General features: G+C 37.1%; 1 protein-coding gene across 1 annotated transcript; it reads right to left on the reverse strand.

Annotated features, from left to right (window-relative positions):
- Window positions 1–19: 19 nt before the first annotated feature.
- LOC109113844 (GEM interacting protein) lies at window positions 20–19,374 on the reverse strand. The gene is made up of 21 exons (XM_042719772.1): window positions 19,114–19,374; window positions 15,238–15,331; window positions 14,831–14,924; window positions 14,628–14,691; window positions 11,411–11,536; window positions 10,464–10,528; window positions 10,186–10,293; window positions 10,014–10,094; window positions 9,772–9,933; window positions 9,413–9,550; window positions 9,090–9,280; window positions 7,614–7,720; window positions 7,464–7,526; window positions 7,299–7,388; window positions 7,054–7,214; window positions 5,571–5,747; window positions 4,744–4,881; window positions 4,383–4,585; window positions 2,582–2,909; window positions 1,245–1,347; window positions 20–896 (listed from the first exon to the last, which is right to left on the reverse strand). Exons 1-21 carry the CDS (start codon window positions 19,160–19,162, stop codon window positions 316–318), a joined length of 3,123 nt encoding a protein of 1,040 aa, XP_042575706.1. The 5' UTR covers window positions 19,163–19,374; the 3' UTR covers window positions 20–315.
- Between the last annotated feature and the right edge of the window lie 1,660 nt (window positions 19,375–21,034).

The raw sequence follows: 21,034 nt of genomic DNA on the forward strand, positions 1-21,034 counted from the left end.
GAAAACAGTAAGTAGACAGTTTTTGTTTGTTTGTTTCCATATATTGCATATTCATCCCCAAAGGACTCGTGATTCAGCATCAAACATCTATACAAGACAGGCAGTCTATGCATCTCAGATAAACACTGGTAAATCTGTGCCAAATATCCAGTGAGAAAGGGAACTACCATCTGTACCATGATTTAACTGCACCGTATGTCATGTGCCACAAAGCAGGAAAACTAAAAATGGACACTTGTACTAAAAATACTCTACAGCCCGAAATGGGATGTATTCCAGTGAATTTAAGGAACCCCAGATTTTTTTCAGTCACTTTCAAACAAAATGGAGCTGCTCGCCCTTCCCTGAATCACTGCGTTTAAGCTTCAGTCCGGACAGAACCTTTTGGGCCATTTTCTCCTCCGTGGGACGCCTCCTCAAGGATCGGATCAGGCGCTCTCTCCCCCCCAGGGTGTTGTTTGATTGGTTGGTATTTTGTTTTCCCATTTGTCCCACATGTTGTTTAACTGAAGAAGCTACAGCTTTAACCCCCTCCTCCGATACAGTCCTTTTTACCCCTGCATGAGGTGCAGTCTGACTCTCAGGGGTGTATGCAGTCTTATTCTGCGGGACGGGGGTCTCGTGTAATCGGCAGTGAGTTTCTATTGGGGTCTGGGGCTCAGGAGAGCAGCTGCGACTGCTGTCTGGGCTCCTTGACACAAGTCCTTCCCTGCTCCCAGAACTGTCCTCGTCCCAAGAGTGAGAGCCTGCTTTGCGTAATTGCGCTCCTGCCGAACCCTGCCTGTAGTACTTCACTGGCTGCCTGCTGAAGTGAGCCCTGGACTGAGTTTGTAAATGACTTTCTGCAGCTTGCTCCAAATGCACCTGAGGAGATGCTGTCGCCCTCATAGCCAGGCCTAGAAGAGATACAGATAAAAACCAGACATTTATTAACAACACTACTTCTTGTTTTCATAATTAAAGATTATATATATATATATATATATATATATATATATATATATATATATATACACATATATATTTATATAAAGGCCCAGTTTATAATCAAAATGCTTTTGAAAAATGTCACACGTTTAGACAGAAAACATTCAAGCATCTTATAATAGTCAAAAGTTTGACTGAAATAGATTGGCTTATGACAGCAGGAAGGAAATTATGCCAATTCTACAGAAACACAGCAAATAGTTTGCGCAAGCAGCCAGCTGATATTAAACATCAATGTCTTTTAGAGGCCCGCCTACCTGCTCTCTCAATGGCTTCTGGGCTCAGCTGGTCCATTGCTTCATTGGATGACGACTTGTCAGAAATATAACCCTCACTTGATTCTCTCTTGATTGTGCGATTCTGTTAAAATGATAAAAACTCTGAATATACGTTGACTTGAGAGCCAGTAAGGCAGAACGATCATTTCGATTTTTAAATTACTGTAATGTTTAGTATTGTTTTGTAAATAAAGTCTCAGTCAATTTAAGATTTCTTGTTAAAACTTATTACATACATTATCGTTTAAAGGTTTGGGGTGAGTAAGATTTTTTTTTAAGTCACTTTTATCCAGAAAGAATGCATTTAATTCATTAAAAGTGAATGTAAAGACACTTGTAATGTTACAAAAAAAAATCTATTTCAAATTAATGCTGTTCATTTGTGCTTTCTATTCATTGAAGAATCAAAGAATTAAAAAACGTATCATGTTAATAGTAAAATATTAAGCAGCACAACTCTTTCCAACACTGATAATAATAATAAATGTTTTTTGAGCAGCAAGTCAGCATATTAGTATGATTTCTGAAGGATCACGTGACACTGACGCCTGAAGAAATGATGCTGAAAATTCAGCGTTGTCTTCACGGAAATGAATAATATTTTAAATCATATTCAATTAGAAAACAGTTATTTTAAACTGCAATAATATTTCACAATAGTACTGACTTTACTGTACTTTTGATCAAATAAACGCAGTTCCAGTGAGACTTCATTAATTGTTCTTTTTTGAAAGGTAATCTTCTTGTTATGTCAGTTTTACAGCATTAGAATTCTTGTATAAAGATTTATTATATCACATATACACATGGTCGATGCTGAAAAAATATGCTGGTTCAGTTCTATGGTATTTGTGAGAAACTATCTGCAGCTAACAACTAAACAATCTTAACGTGTGCAAAATGTTGATCTTCTGAACTTCTGTTTTGGTTCTCGCTAATAAGAAATACTTAGATGTAGTTAAACTGTTCCAGTTAGAGAAGACGAGTCTAATGGCACAACTATTAGTATCCTCCAGGCTTTCCTGTAGTCAAGGACTCGGCGAGGAGCTAAAGCAGAGTGCAGCAGGGGTAAGGCTCTAACATAAGCACAAGCACACAGGCAAGCAAAAGTAATCTTCACAGAATAAGCGTTTAATCCCTCCAGGTCTCTCCACGGGACGCGGAGGGACAATTAAGGCCCAGGCGGTGCAAGACAGGCTCAAGCAGATCAACCCGCACGAGCATGTCCACCTGAGGTGAGCTTTTAGCATCATCATGACAACAGCTAGCTTAAAGCATAGCCTGCAATTGTGTGAAGTCAAGAACTTATTGCCTACCTCCAGAGAGCGTGGACGTTCCCTACCCGCGGCTTCGGGGTCCTGAGAGGAACTGCTGGCAGGAGACAGGGGACATGAGGCTCTGGGAGGGGTGTCTGGGAGGGGTGCTGTGGGAGGCGGTGGAGGAGGTGAGCTGGATCTCGTTGCGGGACCGAAGACGTGGTCATAGTGTGAGATCATGAACTCCACGAGAAGGGCCTGATAGCTGGTTTCCAGCAGAGCGATCATCGACACGTCTCCTGACACCAGGGGCCGCAGGAGAGTGGGGCCAAACACAATGCCCAGGTTTCCTGGAGACATCTTGTTGTCCTCGTAATGTTCTGCAATCCTGAAGAGAAGAAAGTGATGTGTTAGCAGGGAACTACTTGATTTAAACAAGTGGCAGCTTTACAGGTTTTTTACACAATAAGCACAACAGCAGTCCAGATGGGCTCAACTGCTCATTTTCCATCGCTTCGGCATAAAATGCACTCAATGACTACTTCTTCCAAAGTACATGAATTCTTTTCTCACTGAAACACAATCACAACCAAAACTATATGTGCTGAATCACAGGTTGTTTATTTTACACTTTCTTTTTTTCACCTGACATGAATAAAACAGTAATTTGCTACATTTTTAGTGTAATACCATATTGAAATATATTCTAAATTCAGTAAATGAAATACTAGCAAAACAATTACATGTAGCTAAATTAGTGTTGTTGTAATTTCATTGAGATACTATTATAGTTTTTATTCATATTGTAAATTAGTTTTTATTAGTGCTGATTAATCACATTCAAAATAAATGTTTTTGTTTACATATGTGTGTGTGTGTGTGTGTGTGTACTGTGTACTGTATATTTATTATGTATATACAAATACATATATATATATACAGTATTTTGAAAATATTTACATGTATATATTTATAATCATATAATTTATATTATATATAAATATATTTAATATATAAACATAAAATTATTTGTAAATTTATACATGCATGTATGTGTATTTATATATAAATAATAAATATACACAGTACACTCTCATATATTATGTAAACAAAAACTTTTATTTTGGATGTAGTTACTCGTGCAATTAATTGTTTGACAACACTAGTTTTTATTAGTATCATTTCTGTTTTCATTTTAATTACATTTTGTAATTTTGTTGCGTTTTTGTCATTTTATTAGTTTAAAAAAACATGTCTATATAGTGTTTATACATTTTTATTTTGATTAATGTTTTATTATTTTAGGATACTAAAGTAAACTAAACAAAAATGAGAAATGTTGCTTTTGTAACTAGCTGAAATAAGTTTAAGTTTCTTTTATATATTTTCATTTATGCTATTTATGTCAGGGGTTTTTTCTTCCAAGTAACAAATTTTTTTTTTTTTTTTATGGTTTCAGTTTTGTTGAACACCTACACAAGTATAAGTCTTTCAGTTTCATTACCATCTACACAAAAGTGGAAACTTGGAAATAATGAACCACGTAGCATACAGTAAAGTTAATTCTAATAAGAAAATAAAATAAAAAATGGTATAGTGTTTTTTAGGTCATTGTTTTACGAGTGACAGAGTTTGCTGGGTGACGATCTTTGCTAGTGTTCAAAAGAATGAACTCTTTGAGACACACATATTTTGCTAATTTTAGGTCATTGTGGATGTGAAATGTTCTGCTGTGCCAAGCTGGTTTCAAGTTGGCTAGGAGAACTGTGTGAAGAGATTTGAAAAAGTGACCTAAATATTGAGAAATGTGCCCCCCCCCCCAAACAAAAACTGTAATGTGATTTGACACACAGTATGGTACCTGTTCAAGTGGGCCATCATGTGCTGCACTGTGTTGTAGTTACACAGAGGCAATCGTCCGATGAGCTCTCGGAGTCTGACCACAATAATCATCGCAATCCCAGCAGACTCGGCTGCATGGTCCTTTTCACTAAGCCTCTGAATCTCCTTACCCACATTGATGAATTCGTTGTAAAGGTCAAAGGTGAGTAACGGCTCTGGAAGCTGTGAAAGAGGAAGACGGGGTGTTACGTTATACGTTAAAACCAGGGTCATAACCCCAACAGACATTGAGGACAAGGTAATGTGAAAGTTATTAGAGTCTAGATTTTTTTGTTTTACTTTAACTACTTCAATTGTATTTTGTGTGTGTGTGTGTTTACCTCTTTGAAGAAATGCTTCAGTACGGAGGTGATGTCATGTGGAGAGAGGTCAGCAAGGTCAACTTGGTCTTTCTGGATTTCGAAAGCCTGACATAACTTCAGAATGCGAGGTTTGGATCCACTGATTCTGTAAACTCCCTAGATATAGAGGAAAGAACAAGAGACTGAAGACAACTAGATTATTTCATTGTCTGAAGAAAGCGTGAGTGGTGTTTGCCCGCGCAAAACGTATACGTGTTATGATGCTAGGCCTGCAACTGCTCTGCACACTACACAACTTTTAAAGTGGTGACAGATTGTAAAACACTAGGTGACTTTGTAAATAGTTACATCATACACTAAACGACTAAGGATCACACATTACCAGACTCTGAAGTCTGAAGTAGATTTGGCTCGGGGGTCCTTCAGATTCATTCTATGGAATTTGTTGTCTACTGTAAATAATTGTAAATATAATTACTTAGAAAAGTAATAGCACATCCTTTCACGACAAGCCACACTACAAACTACAAATCACTAGTTTGTCGGCCAGAAATTAAAATTCATAAACTGCATGATATAGATCTTAATTTTTTTGGATGTCATAACTGACTTCTCCAATCATTCAGGATTAAATCTGCCTCTGCAATAGCCATATCTCAACATTCAATCAAAAACCATTGCACAGAACCAAGTACCGTCCTACATCTTTTTTGATAATCAGAAACTTAACAATACAATGCATGGAAGAAAAGATCAGTCGCTACTTTTATTTCATTGTGACTTTATCAAGCACCATTATCTCTTCATAACATCACAAGATCCATGTACTGAGTTCCACTTCCCACCTGAACTCCGAGAGCCCTGCTCTCAATCTCTTCTGTGCAGCGCAGGACAACGAAGGGCACCGAGTCTTGGCTCTCTCTGGGCAGCATGGAGAATTCCATCCCAAAGATAAAGCCTCTCCTGTGCTCACACTCCATCTGGCACACCTCCAGGCACTTCCTGTGGACTGCGAGGCCACACTGGCAAGAGAGGAGCAACTGTCAGTACGCCATATTCAGACCAGTGCACAGGGAAATAAGGAGTGGCTCTTTTCTTTTATGAACTAGTCGTTTAGCTGCTTAGTCATATATCCAGCTACTTATATGGTACATCACCAGAAGTAAACTGAGGTTAAATGTCTAAACAATACAGCAATGTATTTGGGTTCCCCAAGTAAAAATAACATTCATTTTCTAAATAGAAAAACCGGTTTCTTAGGACAATTTAAAAACCTTTGTCAACAGACCTGTCATTAGTTCTGAGATTGTTATTTAATGATATGATTCTGTAGAAACTTTATGATTTCAAGATCTTCAGTTTCAAATGTAATTTGTTATTTATCCTGATTTTTGACTACAGTTCCCACAATTCACCCAAATGACCTCCCACCCCCATAAAGCACTGCTTAGTGCACTTAAAAAAACAACAAATTATTTTGTGTGTGTGTGTATATATATATATATATATATATATATACCCTAGTGAAAATAAATATACTGAAAAATGTATTTGAAATACATTTATTTTGTGCTAAGTATACTACAAATACATTTACATTTACATATTTAGGTGATTTAAACACATTTTAGGCATAATATTAGCACTGTGCATTATGCAATAAAGAAATACAATATATAAAGTTTAAATACACTTTCATATCAGTAAGTCTTAAGTGATGTCAATAAACATGTTAATGCATTTAAGTATACTTAGTATCAATGAATGTATTTTAAATAAATTATGGCATAGTTTTTGAACTACTAATATTGTAATTTATAACACTGACTAAGAATCTATGTATATTGTATATTCAAATCTATATTGTACTGTAGTTTCATTTGAAAGAAAGTAGATTTTAGCGTACTTTATAATATATTTAAGTACAAACTGAATCGAATCATTTCAGACACTTAACTGTATATTTTTTACTATTCAATCAAAATGCATTATATTTTGTACACTGTAAAAAAATTACTGTGAATTTAAAAAAACCTAAAATGTTGCTACCGTATTTTTTAAAGTAAAATTCCGGCAACCATAGCTTCCGTTTTTTTACCGTAAATTTTATGGATTTTTTTTTTACAGTGTAATGTTTTGTATATTGCAATGTATTAAATGCAATTAGTTAAAATTTACAGTGTTTTTTTGACCCACCGCAGTATGATTTATTTATTATTTCATAATTATTTCAAAATACATCATTGTCAATAAGGTTAAAGTGCAATGTCTTCAATTTGCGGCTTAGATGTTTAACCAAAAAGCTACACACATTCTTCTGACACTCACCTCTTCGCACTCGATCCCGTTGACCAGGATGTAATTGTCACATTGCTTACACTTGACCATCTTGCTCTTCATTTTTTTCAGTCTGTGGGTCAGTGCAGCGCGTGATGCATTTCGTGGTTTGCATGTCATTCCGTTGCTGTCAGACAAACCCTCTTCGCTCTCTGCACACACATGAAGAACAGTCAACAACTGCACTATCAGCCATAAAAATGCAGCAAGTGTAAATGATGAAAAGCATCTCATACCTGCTTCTTGCAGAGCGTCTTTCTCATCAAGATCATCTGAAGACATGGTTCCCGTGGAGGAGGCCTTGGGCAGCTTACGGTTCCCATAAGCTAGAGAGGAGACATATGACTAACCTATTCACAGACGGGACAGTTACTTCATAAGTTACAATAGATCTTCCCTACCTGGACTGGACAGTGATTCAAGACTTCCTCCGGTGCTGTCTCTGTCGCTGTGACCGGGACGTCCTGTACATCAACAAATCACACGAAAATCATCAAGTGCACTTCATCTGGATGAGTTACATGTAAGAAAATGTGTGAGAGGAGACGTACGTCCTTCTACTAAACTGCTGCTGTGTTTCAGTTCCTCTGGCAGCGCATATGAATCTAGTTGGTAACTTGGAGCGGTGCTTTGTTTACGTCGACCTGCTGGTGGGGATCTGTGAAATACACAAAAATCCAACTCGAATGATGTGGTTGCATTTGAAGTAAGCTTTAGTCGACTGAGATTACAGGCAATTCAGTTCTGTTCACAGCTTTAGCAAGCTTCACTGGCCTTTAGCAACGGAGATCCATGCAGTTATGAAAGTGAAGCTGATGTCTGTTACAATGAAAAACCTAGCAAATCTCAAAAAAAAAAAAAGAAAAGAAAAAAACGCAAAACCCTAAACAAATATACGTTTTTGGCTTTTTGGACATCTACAATAGCATTAATTGAAGTACCTTGGTTTTTACTCAGGAATTTTTCTTGGTTTCTTGAAAGCTTGCCTCCAATTATATTATATAATACACTATATTGCCCAAAGTATTGGGACACCCCCTTCTATGAACAGGTTTGACTACAAATCTTAATGTTTAAGCATATAATGATATTCTAGGGAATTGTGTGCTTCAAATTTTAATAGCAACAGTTTGGACAGGACCCTTTTCTATTCTAACATGGCAATGCCTCTGTGTATAAGGCAAGGTTCAAAAAGAAATGATTGATTCAGTTTGTGTGGAAGAACTTGACTGGTCTGCAGAAAGCAGCTGAACACCTCTGGTGTGACCAAAAACTCATCACCAAACACCAATGACTTGTACATACACTATATGGACAAAAGTATTGGGACACCCCCTTCTTTAGAAAAGAAAAAGGCACTTCCAAAACTCTGGCAACAAACACGGAAACATAATTCATGTGTTGAAAGATAGTAACAGTTTTGGATGTGTCTAAAATGACTGTACCCATTATATGCTTAAACATTAAGATCTGTACTAATGGAAATTACTAAAGTAGTCAAACCTGTTCTTTAGAAGGGGGCGTCCCAGTCCTTTTGGCAATATAGTGTATCATATACTAATTTTGCTGTATATATAAAACATGCAAACTAACATTCAAAAGTTTGTGGTCAGTAAGATTTTATGTTTTTGAAAGAAGTTTTTTGTGTTCACCCAGAGTGCATTTACTTGATAAAAAAGTAATTATACTCCAGTCTTCAGTGTCACACGATTCTTCAGAAATCATTTTAACATGCTCAGTTGCTGCTCAAGAAACATGTATTAATATTATTATCTGTTGAAAACATTTGTGCTGCCTAATATTTTTGTGGAAAACCCTACACATTTGTTTCAGGATTCTTTGATGAATAGAAAGTTCAAACGAACAGCGTTTATTGTTGGAATCAAATGGAATCTTGTCTTCACCGTCACTTTTGATTAATCAAATGCTTCCTTTCTTAATGAAAACATTAATTTCTTTAAAAAAATTAACATCTTACTGACTTCCTGCAACTTGCAAGTCAGACTTGTTTGTCCTCCAGTCCTTACCTCTTGTTTTGGGGCATGAATTCCTGAAATGTGAAGTTCTGGAGAGGTGTTTCAGGCAGGTGCTTTCCCAGGATGTAGTGCAGGTAGGGTTCTCCTGGATCACAGGGCCTGCAGGTCAGCTCTAAGTTCTGGTAGCCCAGAGGAACCTGCTCAGTCTGCTGCCGTTGGTAATAAAACATGTTCACCGTTGCCTGACAGAAGGATAAGACAAAGACAGCTGTTTCTATGGTTCCTAGTGTATTCTGGGTGGTTACTTTACAGTGCAAACCAAAAGAGCCACTCCCTACAGTAGTTGATTACTTTTCATGTTAAGGTGAACCAACCTCTTTTAGCACAGTGTCTCCTTGACAGATGAGCTTGCGAATGTGGACAATGATCGTGCGCTTCACCTTCTCCAGCTCTTTCTGATGGTTGTTCGCTTCACACACACACTGCCTGTACAACATCTCAGTCTCTGTAACCTGCACAGTAACAAAGCATAGCGATAAAATATAGAGTTATCATATTTAATTAATCAAGGGAAAGCATTTTATAATCGCACATAAATATTTTGTGCACAGTGGGTTTGCTTGAAATTGAAATATATAAACTGAGACAGCAATGCTATTGAGAAAGCCTATTGTTTTTGTTATAGTTTTGTGTTGGTGAGAAATGATAGAACGAGCCATATCCTCAAGATGACCTTCGTTTGGGCGTCATCTCTGGACTTCCTCCTCTTGTCCAGGGTTTTGTAACCCCCCGTGTCCTCTTCAGCTTTGGCCGTCATGGCTTTGGCCTTCTCCAGCTCCTCACAGCGCTGCAGGTATTGCTGTCTTGCTCTCTTCAGCGCAGACACTGCATCGTTCTAATACACATAACATTATCAGTCACATTACTGGAAAAGCGGACCACATCAAAAACACATACATTATATCAACCACTGACCATCCTCTTCTGCTCTTTAGACCACTGCTCTTTGAATTCCCGTCGCCACTTGTCGATTTCGTTCCTCTTGGCCGAGAGAGCCTGTGGGATAGACAGCAGAATCCCACAAGTTAGATGTTATGTTTCAGATTTCTTGTATTTGATATAAAGATTGTTTGGATGGATGGAGCACCTGGTAGCAGCGCTGTTGAATGAGTTCAGCAGTTTGTTTGGCTGATGTGCTGCTTTTGATATCATGGTCCAGCGCCTGTGTGTAGATGTTCTGTAGAGGCATCATGTCCTGTGGAGTGCGTCCACATGCATTAAGGCTGACAGCAAACAATGTGTTCTTTATGCAACAGGACAACAGAACAGTTAGAAACTCTTTACACATTTTGTGTAGACACACACACACACACACACACACACACACACACACACACACACACACACACACACACACATTTTTACCTGTTGAGCAACACATGACTTGGCTGCATCTGCTGCTCTCATAATACTCTTTGCAAACTCTTGCTCTGTAAACAAACAACATGATTTTTATAACCACATAATGCTAATGCACCAAATCATAATGGCAGAAGACAGAGGTGAATGGAAAATACGATTGACCGACAGAAATAGTTTGCATCTGTATCGATGTACACAGAATAGAGTGTTTCAAAACATCAATACAACTGCGAGCGGATATAAGGTGACACAACTGTATCGTGCCATAACCCATTAGCATTACAGCTCAATGGAAAATAGGATATTCATCATCACTGATTCCAGGAATACCACACCGACTCATGTTTTACAGTGGTAATGTACTTTATGCTTTCCCTGTTCTGTTCATTCATTATTATTGACACGTAGCCTTGGCTCCGTTTCATATTTTGAGCTTGAGTACTATCTCTTTTTGCTCTGGTTATACATCACACTATAGGTTATCGCAAACATATACAATGTTTCAGCTACAGGTTATAACTGGCTTGTATGTTGACACATAAAACCTCTTCATTCTCCTGTTGTGGCCCTAAAAATCGTCTAGTAGTTTGTCTCAGGATTGGGTGTAAGGCATTAGACACTTTTAGGAACCTATCAGTAACCTTCCACTAGATGGCGATGTGAGAGATGACGTGTTAAAGGTTACTTCATCCTATTAAACTCTTATTCTCTCAGAGATCCAAATTTGGACTCTTATTCTGTTTCCAGGAAGAAGTCTCTCAGCATTTCTTCCTGACAGAAATGACCTATAATTACTGGCAAAACAAATCTAACCTAAACACAATGTGTCAGCACATTGAAAACATGAGTTTAGTTTTAGTTTTCAGTATTTTTCTGACAGTAAGAGGATGTGTTCCTGTGACTATTTGACAGAAATTCATGCAATCAAAGACTAAATTTAAAACACTCACCCAGGCTGATTCTTTTGTCCATCCAGGTCAGCAGGTCTTTGGCATAACGGCACCACATTTTGGCGTACTGCAGGGCGAGCTCCACGCCACCCTCGCAGCGACACAGGGCCAGGTCGGCATCCTGGGCTGAGGGGGAATACATCAGCATCAATGGAGCGTTTGCATGCCTTACTCTGTAAGCTAAACCCAGCTCGGGACTTGAAGAAGCTTGTCCTCAACCACCTTTAATGATCCTGTCGGCTGTTACTATACAGGATAAATCTCCTGTATCTTCAAAGGAAGTAAAGGCAAAGCTTTGGAAAACGCTGAGTTGCGGTACATGCCCAAATGTGGCATCACAATAAAGACTGTTGGCAAAAAAAGCAACTTAATTTGTTAAAAACCATGCAGTAAGCCACCATTCTCCAAATGTTTGTTAAAGATGTCATAAACAAGCACTGAATCACAACATATGTGATAATCCAAGGGAAAATCCCTGCGACTCTCCACCACAATATTCCAGATTGGTAATTCAATATCCATGCAAGATTTGTGTATATGGAACTCCTGAGCTCGCTCGGTAGTGTCCATGAGGCTTTAGGGCTCAGCAGTGAGTGTGTGAGGATTTCACGGAGACCAAGACAGTTCACCCTCCCTTTGTCTGCTGTCTCCTCCCTGTCCATTACTAAACATCTGATCTGATCAAAACATCAGAACTACAAACATGAATTTTCTCCATCACCACTCCTATTTGTGTTGGAGTGTCTCTATCCAACTTCTATCCTGCCATACTTCCTATCTCATGTTAATGCATTTGCATGTCTGTGTACATGTTTGGTACAGAGGGGAGGGGAACTAATCCAGGACAGTAGCAGACTGTAGAGTGATGGTCTTCAGATTAGGGTGGGGCTGGCTTCCTGATATAAGGATATCAGTATCATTACTTTATGCTCTCCTAAACACTCTTTTTTTTCTTTTTTGCTTCTCTAATAGTTATATATTGCAAAAACAATTAAGTAATTTAAAGAGTTGTAAAACATTTTTATTGTGACACTGCAAAACAAAAACATCCGATTTGCATTAATGTTGATGCATTAATTTTTTTTTAAATTATCATTAATGTGAAAATAATCTTATTGTCATTACTGATGTAAAAAAAGCTCTCTCAATAACATAATGTGAAAAAATCTTTATTACTGTGATGTAAAAAATGCTCATTGTCATTACCTTAATGTAAAAAAATCTCATTCTCATTACCATGATGCGCAAAAGTCTCATTCTCATTAGTGTGATGTGAAAACAATTCATTTTCATCACTGTGATGCAAAAAAATCTCATTCTCATTACCGTGATGAAAAGAAAATCTCATTCTCATTACCGTGATGAAAAAAAAAAATCTCATTCTCAATACCGTGATGCAAAAAAAAAAAAAAAAAAAGAAATCTCATTCTTATTACCATGATCCGTAATTCATCAAAAAAATTTTTACTCTGATGCAAAATAAAAACTATTTCTGGTTATGCAACATGAAAAATCTCTCTTATTACTGTGATGTGAAAAATCTTATTCTCATTACCATAACGTGAAAAAAATCTCATTCTTATTACTGTGATGCCAAAAATCTCATTTTCATTTCCATGATGTGAAAAAAATCTAATTCTCATTACCATAATGCGAAAAAACTCATTGTCATTACCATGACCTGAAAAATCTCTTTCTCATTACAGTGATGCAAAAACACCTCATCCTCGTTACACTATGTGAAAAATCTCATTCTTATTTCTGATGCAAAAAAAAAAAACCCATTCTCATTACCGTGATCCATAATTCATCTAATTATTTTTAATCTGATGCAAATAAATACATAAATAAATAAATAAATCAACTATTTCTGGTTATGCATCATGAAAAATCTCTCTCTTATTACTGTGATCTCATTTTCATTACCATGATGCGTAATTAATCTAATACTAATACCCCTTTTTACAAAAAAATAAAAAAAACGTTACCGCAACATGAAAAATCTCATTCTCATTGTGATGCGAAACAAATCTCATTGTCACTGCCTTAATGTTTTAAAAAAAAAAAAACTCCTCATTACTGTGACGTGAGAAATCTCATTCTCATTACCGTGATGCAGAAAAAGGCGAAATAATTATGATACATTATTTAATTTGTAAAGAAAAATATTCTTATTCTTTCTTTTGATACTGGGATGAATTATGTCAACTTCTTTGTGAGATTAAACCACATGCAGGTCAATCCAGCCATTTTTTAATTAACAATTTAAAATTAATATATATGATTTAATATGATGTTTATAGGATACAAGACAATAAATTCACAGTTTTATCCAGAGAAGTCATGAAAAGTCTCTTCTTAGTCAGTCCATTAGGCTGATCAGGTCTCACAGTGGGGGTTTGAACTAGGCTAAGAATATACAGTTGATACTGCGGTCTGTCTCAGGTGTGAGTAATGAAGGTGAGGTGCTTTGTGAAGGTATCATCATCTCGAAGGTCACTGTGCGGATGCTTTATTTAAACTTTGAGTGTTAACGTAATCCCTAATCTCAGCTAGCAAACAGCTATATGCTCACAGGACAAGCAGGTCTAGCCAAGGTAGCAGCCAAGGAAGATGACGTCAATATATAGCTATTCAATACAACACAGCTATCACCTAATCAAAATAATCTCATTTTATCTTTGGTTACAACTCTTTTCTTCATAATTTATGGTTCATATGTACTACTCTAATTTTATATAAAGATTACAGTTCTAAAGCGAACATGCTATCTTATCTTTCAACAGTTTTCGGAGAGATGGATCAGCGGGAAAAACAGAGAGCAGCTGTCTGCTACTTTAATCTGCTCTCTAACCCCCGTCCGGTGCTAATCTTGTTAGCGAGGGGCAATTAGTCCATGTGGCTAATTACACGTAAACAGTGCAGGTTGAAGAAGAGAGATTTGGTGGAGTGACATGTTGCCTCCGGGCCTGATCAGTCACTGTCTTTGCTTTGCTTCTCTCATATATCAGTCATCTCTGTCTATGTCCAAATGATGGACAGAAGACCATATCGAATCAATCAACCTCAATAAACCGAGCTGGATGCATGATATTCATTCTAATATTTTTGAGAGTACAAACAAACTTGTTCATTGCAAATCTCATTAATCTTTTCACCCTGTTAGTCTTCCTCCAAATGTCCAGCAAGCAAACACAATGATCTTAAAAAGAATTACCGGTTACAGCTCCGTCTTTTTCCTCCTCCTCACGGCAGCTCTTCAACGACTCCACATCTTCACCCTGAAAAACACACAGCTTTTAATATCCACCGTAAACCACATTGCTTCAGAGAGAATGTTGAACCCAAAAGTATCATGAGATAGGAGAACGAGCATATGAGAAAAAGAGTGGGAACAATAATTCATCAATCATGTCTCACTGTAATATCATCCAGATCAGCGTTCAGTGTGGTGTCTGCTGAAGTGTCTGTTAAAGACAGTGAGTCTGCTTCTAGTAGTAGCTCATCCACAGTCCTGAGAAATCAAATCAACCGACACAAAGATATTAAAAATGAAGCGTTCTCACAGAGCCGATCTTTCATGTATTCAAACTATTTTCATGCTCTTAAAAATAAAGTTTCTTTATCGTCATCCAAGGTTCCATGAAGAACCTTTACCATCCATGGAGTCGTTCCATTACACAAAATTGTTCTTTTAAGAACTCTTGAAAACACGGTTCTTTGAGGAACCCAAAATTATTGTTCTATGGCATCTCTGCAAACACCCTCTTTTTGAACCTTTATTTTTAAGACTGATATTTTATGACAAAGTGTAAAGGTCTACGTACGAGCATGTTAATGAAAGATCCAAGTTAGCGTCAAAATCGCGTAATATCTCACTGTAACGCTTGGTTTCTGAGTGCCGGACTGGGGTACTACCATCTGAAACAGAAGAATAAGACCGGTCATGTTATATTTTAAAATGAAAATCTGATTATAAAAAAGTGGGTTACATTTTAATTTTAAGGTGTCCTTGTTACAGTGTAATTATACATATAAGTACTCAGTAATATTAATTAACTACTTGTAGATACTATAGGTTTAAGATGAGGGTTTGGTTTAGGGTTAGTTGGATGCAATTGTGCATAATTTATTGTTATTATAATAGTAAGTACATGTAACATGCATAACAAGGACACCTTAAAATAAAGTTCTAACCTATTTTCATATCAAAGATGTAAGTACAAATTATTTCTGTCAGGCACACCTCCGCCAGTGGTGCATATAATTACATTATAATTACATTTATTTAATACAGTTTTTTTGGGTTATTGACATTATTAGCTTTTTTCCCATGATACAAGGAACACACATATAATAACTAACAGTAAAACAAAAAGATTCATATTAATACTGTTACAAACTGAAATTGTATGCCATTAATCCTAAAAACAAAAATGTTTTTTCTTTCTTTCCCTGTTTTAACTATACACAATATAACATTGGGTGCAAATAATAACTTAATTCCTTAAGGAACTACTGAGCCTTAAAGACCATTTGCTGTTTAACAAAAGTCTGATTGTATACAGGTGCTGATCATATAATTAGAATATCATCAAAAAGTTGATTTATTTCACCAATTCCATTCAAAAAGTGAAACTTGTATATTGTATTTATTCATTACAGACAGACTGATATATTTCAAATGTTTATTTCTTTTCATTTTGATGTTTATAACTGACAACTAAGTAAAAATACCAAATTCAGTATCTTAGAAAATTAGAATATTGTGAAAAGGTTCAATATTGAAGACACCTGGTGCCACACTCTAATCAGCTAATTAACTCAAAACACCTGCAAAGCCTTTAAATGGTCTCTCAGTCTAGTTCTGTAGGCTACACAATCATGGGGAAGACTGCTTAATTGACAGCTGTCCAAAAGACGACCATTGACACCTTGCACAAGGAGAGCAAGACGCAAAAGGTCATTGCAAAACAGGCTGGCTGTTCACAGAGCTCTGTGTCCAAGCACATTAATAGAGAAGCGAAGGGAAGGAAAAGATGTGGTAGAAAAAAGTGTACTAGCAATAGGGATAACCGCACCCTGGAGAGGATTTGTGAAACAAAACCCATTCAAAAATGTGGGGGAGATTCACAAAGAGTGGACTGCAGCTGGAGTCAGTGCTTCAAGAACCACTACGCACAGACGTATGCAAGACATGGGTTTCAGCTGTCGCATTCCTTGTGTCAAGCCACTCTTGAACAACAGACAACATCAGAAGCGTCTCACTTCAAAAAGGACTGGACTGCTGCTGAGTGGTCCAAAGTTATGTTCTCTGATGAAAGTAAATTTTGCATTTCCTTTGGATATCAGGGTCCCAGAGTCTGCAGGAAGAGAGGAGAGGCACACAATCCACGTTGCTTGAGGTCCAGTGTAAAGTTTCCACAGTCAGTGATGGTTTGGGGTGCCATGTCATCTGCTGGTGTTGGTCCACTGTGTTTTCTGAGGTCCAAGGTCAACGCAGCCGTATACCAGGAAGTTTTAGAGCACTTCATGCTTCCTGCTGCTGACCAGCTTTATGGAGACGCAGATTTCATTTTCCAACAGGACTTGGCACCTGCACACAGTGCCAATGCTTCCAGTACCTGGTTTAAGGACCATGGTATCCCTGTTCTTAATTGGCCAGTAAACTCGCCTGACCTTAACCCCATAGAAAATCTATGAGGAATTGTGAAGAGGAAGATGCGATATGCCAGACCCAAGAATGCAGAAGAGCTGAAGGCCACTATCAGGGCAACCTGGGCTCTCATAACACCTGAGCAGTGCCACAGACTGATCGACTCCATGCCACGCCGCATTGCTGCAGTAATTCAGGCAAAAGGAGCCCCAACTAAGTATTGAGTGCTGTACATGCTCATACTTTTCATTTTTATACTTTTTAGTTGGCCAAGATTTCTAAAAATCCTTTCTTTGTATTGGTCTTAAGTTATATTCTAATTTTCTAAGATAATGAATTTGGGATTTTTCCATAGTTGTCAGTTATAATCATCAAAATTAAAAGAAATAAAGATTTGAAATATATCAGTCTGTGTGTAATGAATGAATATAATATATAAGTTTCACTTTTTGAATGGAATTAATGAAATAAATCAACTTTTTAATCTTTAATCTTTTTTAATCTATACAGACAGTTTATTATTAGTGAATTTATTACTGTCAATTTACTTTTATCTTGGTGTTTAAAGAGAAAGAAAGTCCTTCAGTCAAATATATATTGTGTAATTTCTACTCATTCCTTAACCGAAAGTGGTCTTTAACTGTTTTCTTGTAGCTGCCTTTTTACTAGAGTAGCTGTCAAGAGAATCCATATCAGTTTCTTTGTTGTAGTTTTGATATTATGAAAAAATGTCAACTTAATGTAATACATGTAACATAGACAGTGTGATGTAATACAAGTTCAAGTATGATAACACTTCTTTGTGAAAAAGGTTGTTGATTGAGGTTAAAGTACATTAACTTTTGAGTGAACACTTGCAGGAACTGGAACTTAAAAGTAGAGTAAAAACAATTAAAGACTTGATGAAATGTGCATTTGACATCAGGACAGGAAGTCGCACTGCTAAAGTTCACGCAAACATTTGAGAAATGCAGTAAAGATAAAACAGCAAAAGTGAGCAAAACTAATTTGCACAATACTATTAATAGCTTTTTGCTTATTGCATATTTTAAAGCTAGTAAATTACTTATCTAAAGTTCACCCATCTGAGTTTTTACTTAACATGAACTCTCCGAATCCTTGAATGCACATCTGCAATGCTGTAAATGTGGCTCTGAACGTGCAAAGTGCCACACTAATGCTGCACTAACAAAGAAAGTGTCACAGTCAATCTCTCTTTCTCTTTTTCTCTGACATGCTCCATTTAGGTCAACCGCATCCTGTCTAGGTTTGTTAACATGCTCTGCTACAGGGACAATAAGGACTTGTTTTTGGTGAAGTGATTAGCTCAGATGTATGGAATAAGATTTTTATCTTCATCTCCATTTTGTTTGACAGAAATCACCCACCGGATGTGAAAGTCAGCTCATGGATGGCACTGTGGTTATGCTGTCAGTTGACACGTTGTGCTGTTAGTTGTTACACAGAATGTTTCAACTGGCATTCGGATAATTGTTTCAAACGGATAATGTTAAATGATATGTGACACTTAAAGCGGTTGAAACGAGAAGCACTGCATCTATCACGAATGATTTGAAACCAGTGCATGTGACTTCCTCCCACTGAGGTCTTATTGAGGTTTATCTCCACATCCTGGACTTAATCCAGTTATATGTTTTATGAGAATTTGTCATTTAAAAAAAGAATACTAAATTATAAAACAAACTACATTAATTAAAAAAGAAAATTAAATTTGAATACACAGTGCCAAATAAGAAACTTTCTAAAAGTAGTAAAAAGTTGTCATAAGTCACCCCAAGATGTGGTCATTTTGTACATTTGTCAAAATGTCCCACATATGAAAACTTCCTTGCCATGTAACCTTTGTACAAAGGCAAAATGGACAAGACAGGAAGTGCTCTGATCATGCACTGATCATTGCATGCAACACAAACACACATATGCAAAGAAAGAGAACAGAAGTCAGATATACACATATGCAGCTTAAAGCTGTGGCTGGATTGGCTACAATAAAAACAAGCTCTCCTCAAAGTCTGATGTAACTCACCCTGAACCTTTGGTTGCCTCAGCTGTGCAGTCTCTGCTGCCTCCTCCATCTAGTCCTCTACTGATGAACCAGCAGCTCACAACAGACCGTGTTCGTGTTATCATCCAGCAGTTAGTCCATCCACCCCAGCTGAAGATGATTCGGTCAGAACCATCACCTTTCATCGAACACTGACACAGGACATGAAGACTGTGTGGGTTTTGATAACTCTGCTTTCTCTTCTCTCGCAGCGCCACTTCTCTTCCTCTAAAGCGAAGGTTGGCCAATGTACGTATGAGGAGGAAGTTTGTCTCACTATCACTCTCAGACACACCTAACACCCCCAACTTCTGCGAAGGCCTGAGATATTTCTGGTCATATGTGGTAGTGTTTGTTGCAATGCTATTTTGTTTGTGATTCTTTGTTTGTGGCCTTATCAAAGGCTCTTGAATTTGCAATTATTTATGTGGCAACTTTCATTTATCTAATCTCTAACCACCATTTTATTCTGCATTTGCATCAAATTAATACCAGATAGGAACTTTTATGCAGTGAAAACCCTTGAATTAGCAATAAATCAGCCTGAAATCCTGCTTTAGCATTCACCCAATGAACTGTATCCCCACAGCACTGCCCCCTGCTGGCCGATGGTGGTTGAAACACAGGAAGAGCAGTAAAGTGCTGACTCTGTGATGGCTGACTCATTGATTTTGAACAAAATCATCTCAGTTCTCCTCACATATAGACCTGCGGACATTATTTTAGGAAGATAGTTTCATATGGTTTCGGATTTTGACATTTTCATCAAGTGGAAGTGTATATCCAGCTCACAGTTTGCTCTTTGTGAACTGCACAGCTCTGTAAACAACAAACCAACAACCCTGATGACTTTTTCATTATATCTGGTGGTAAACTTAAAGTCAGTTTTGCCGAAGTTCTACCAACACGTGGACTTTGCAACAAGGAGAAACAACACATTGGACCGAAGTGAAACAACACAGTCCAATGTGAAACACAAACACACACCTTGCTCCACTGATCGGCCTTCCAGCATCCAGGTAATGATATTCCCTGAGATCCCAACCCCATGGGACTGTGTGGAAAAACCCTACAGCTTCAGAACAGGTCCTGTGCTGGAGTCCAAGACAAATACAGATCACTGAACTCTGAAACACATACATAAATCACAATTACTCATGCACTACCGTTCAAAAGTTTGGGGTTCATAAGACTGATAGTTTTATTCAGCAAAGATGCATTAAAATGATCAAAAGTGACAGGAAGAACATTTACAATGTTACAAACATTTTCTATTTCACATAAATGCTCAAAGAATCAGTTACCATAAACATATGAAGCAGCATAACTGATTCGGACATTGATAATAATAAGAAATGTTTTTAATCAGCATATCAGAATGATTTCTGAAGGATCATGAGACACGGACGATTTGAGAAGTGTACTAAAAAATGCAGCTTTACCATCAAAGGAATAAATTGCATTTTAAACAATCAAATTGAAAACAGTTATTTCAAAGTGCAATATTTCACAATTTTACTGTTTGCATTGTATTTTTAACCAAATAAATGCAACTTTGGTAGCGTAAGTAACACTTTTTGTTTACAGGACTTCCTTTAGTACAGGCCTCTACCCTTGATTTTATTTCGTTCAAATTTAAAGTACTTAATGACACAGCTAAGAGTTTCAAGGTATATTTGACGATCAGTTTTACATCTCAATACAACATATATAGCATGCATTGAAAAACTGAATTAACAGTATTAACTTCTCAGTGTCTCGAAGCCATGCAACATCATGCTAGCACCTGTCATGCTTCACAATCCTATAATAATAATTTGTTCCGATTTGGAATCTTTTTTAGATATCCTCTAAAGCATTTAAGCTTATTTTACGCACCAGTGAAGGGGGGACTACACTCAAC

The sequence above is a fragment of the Cyprinus carpio genome, chromosome B3 (genome assembly GCF_018340385.1).
Source record: "Cyprinus carpio isolate SPL01 chromosome B3, ASM1834038v1, whole genome shotgun sequence".
Taxonomy (NCBI): Eukaryota; Metazoa; Chordata; class Actinopteri; order Cypriniformes; family Cyprinidae; genus Cyprinus; species Cyprinus carpio.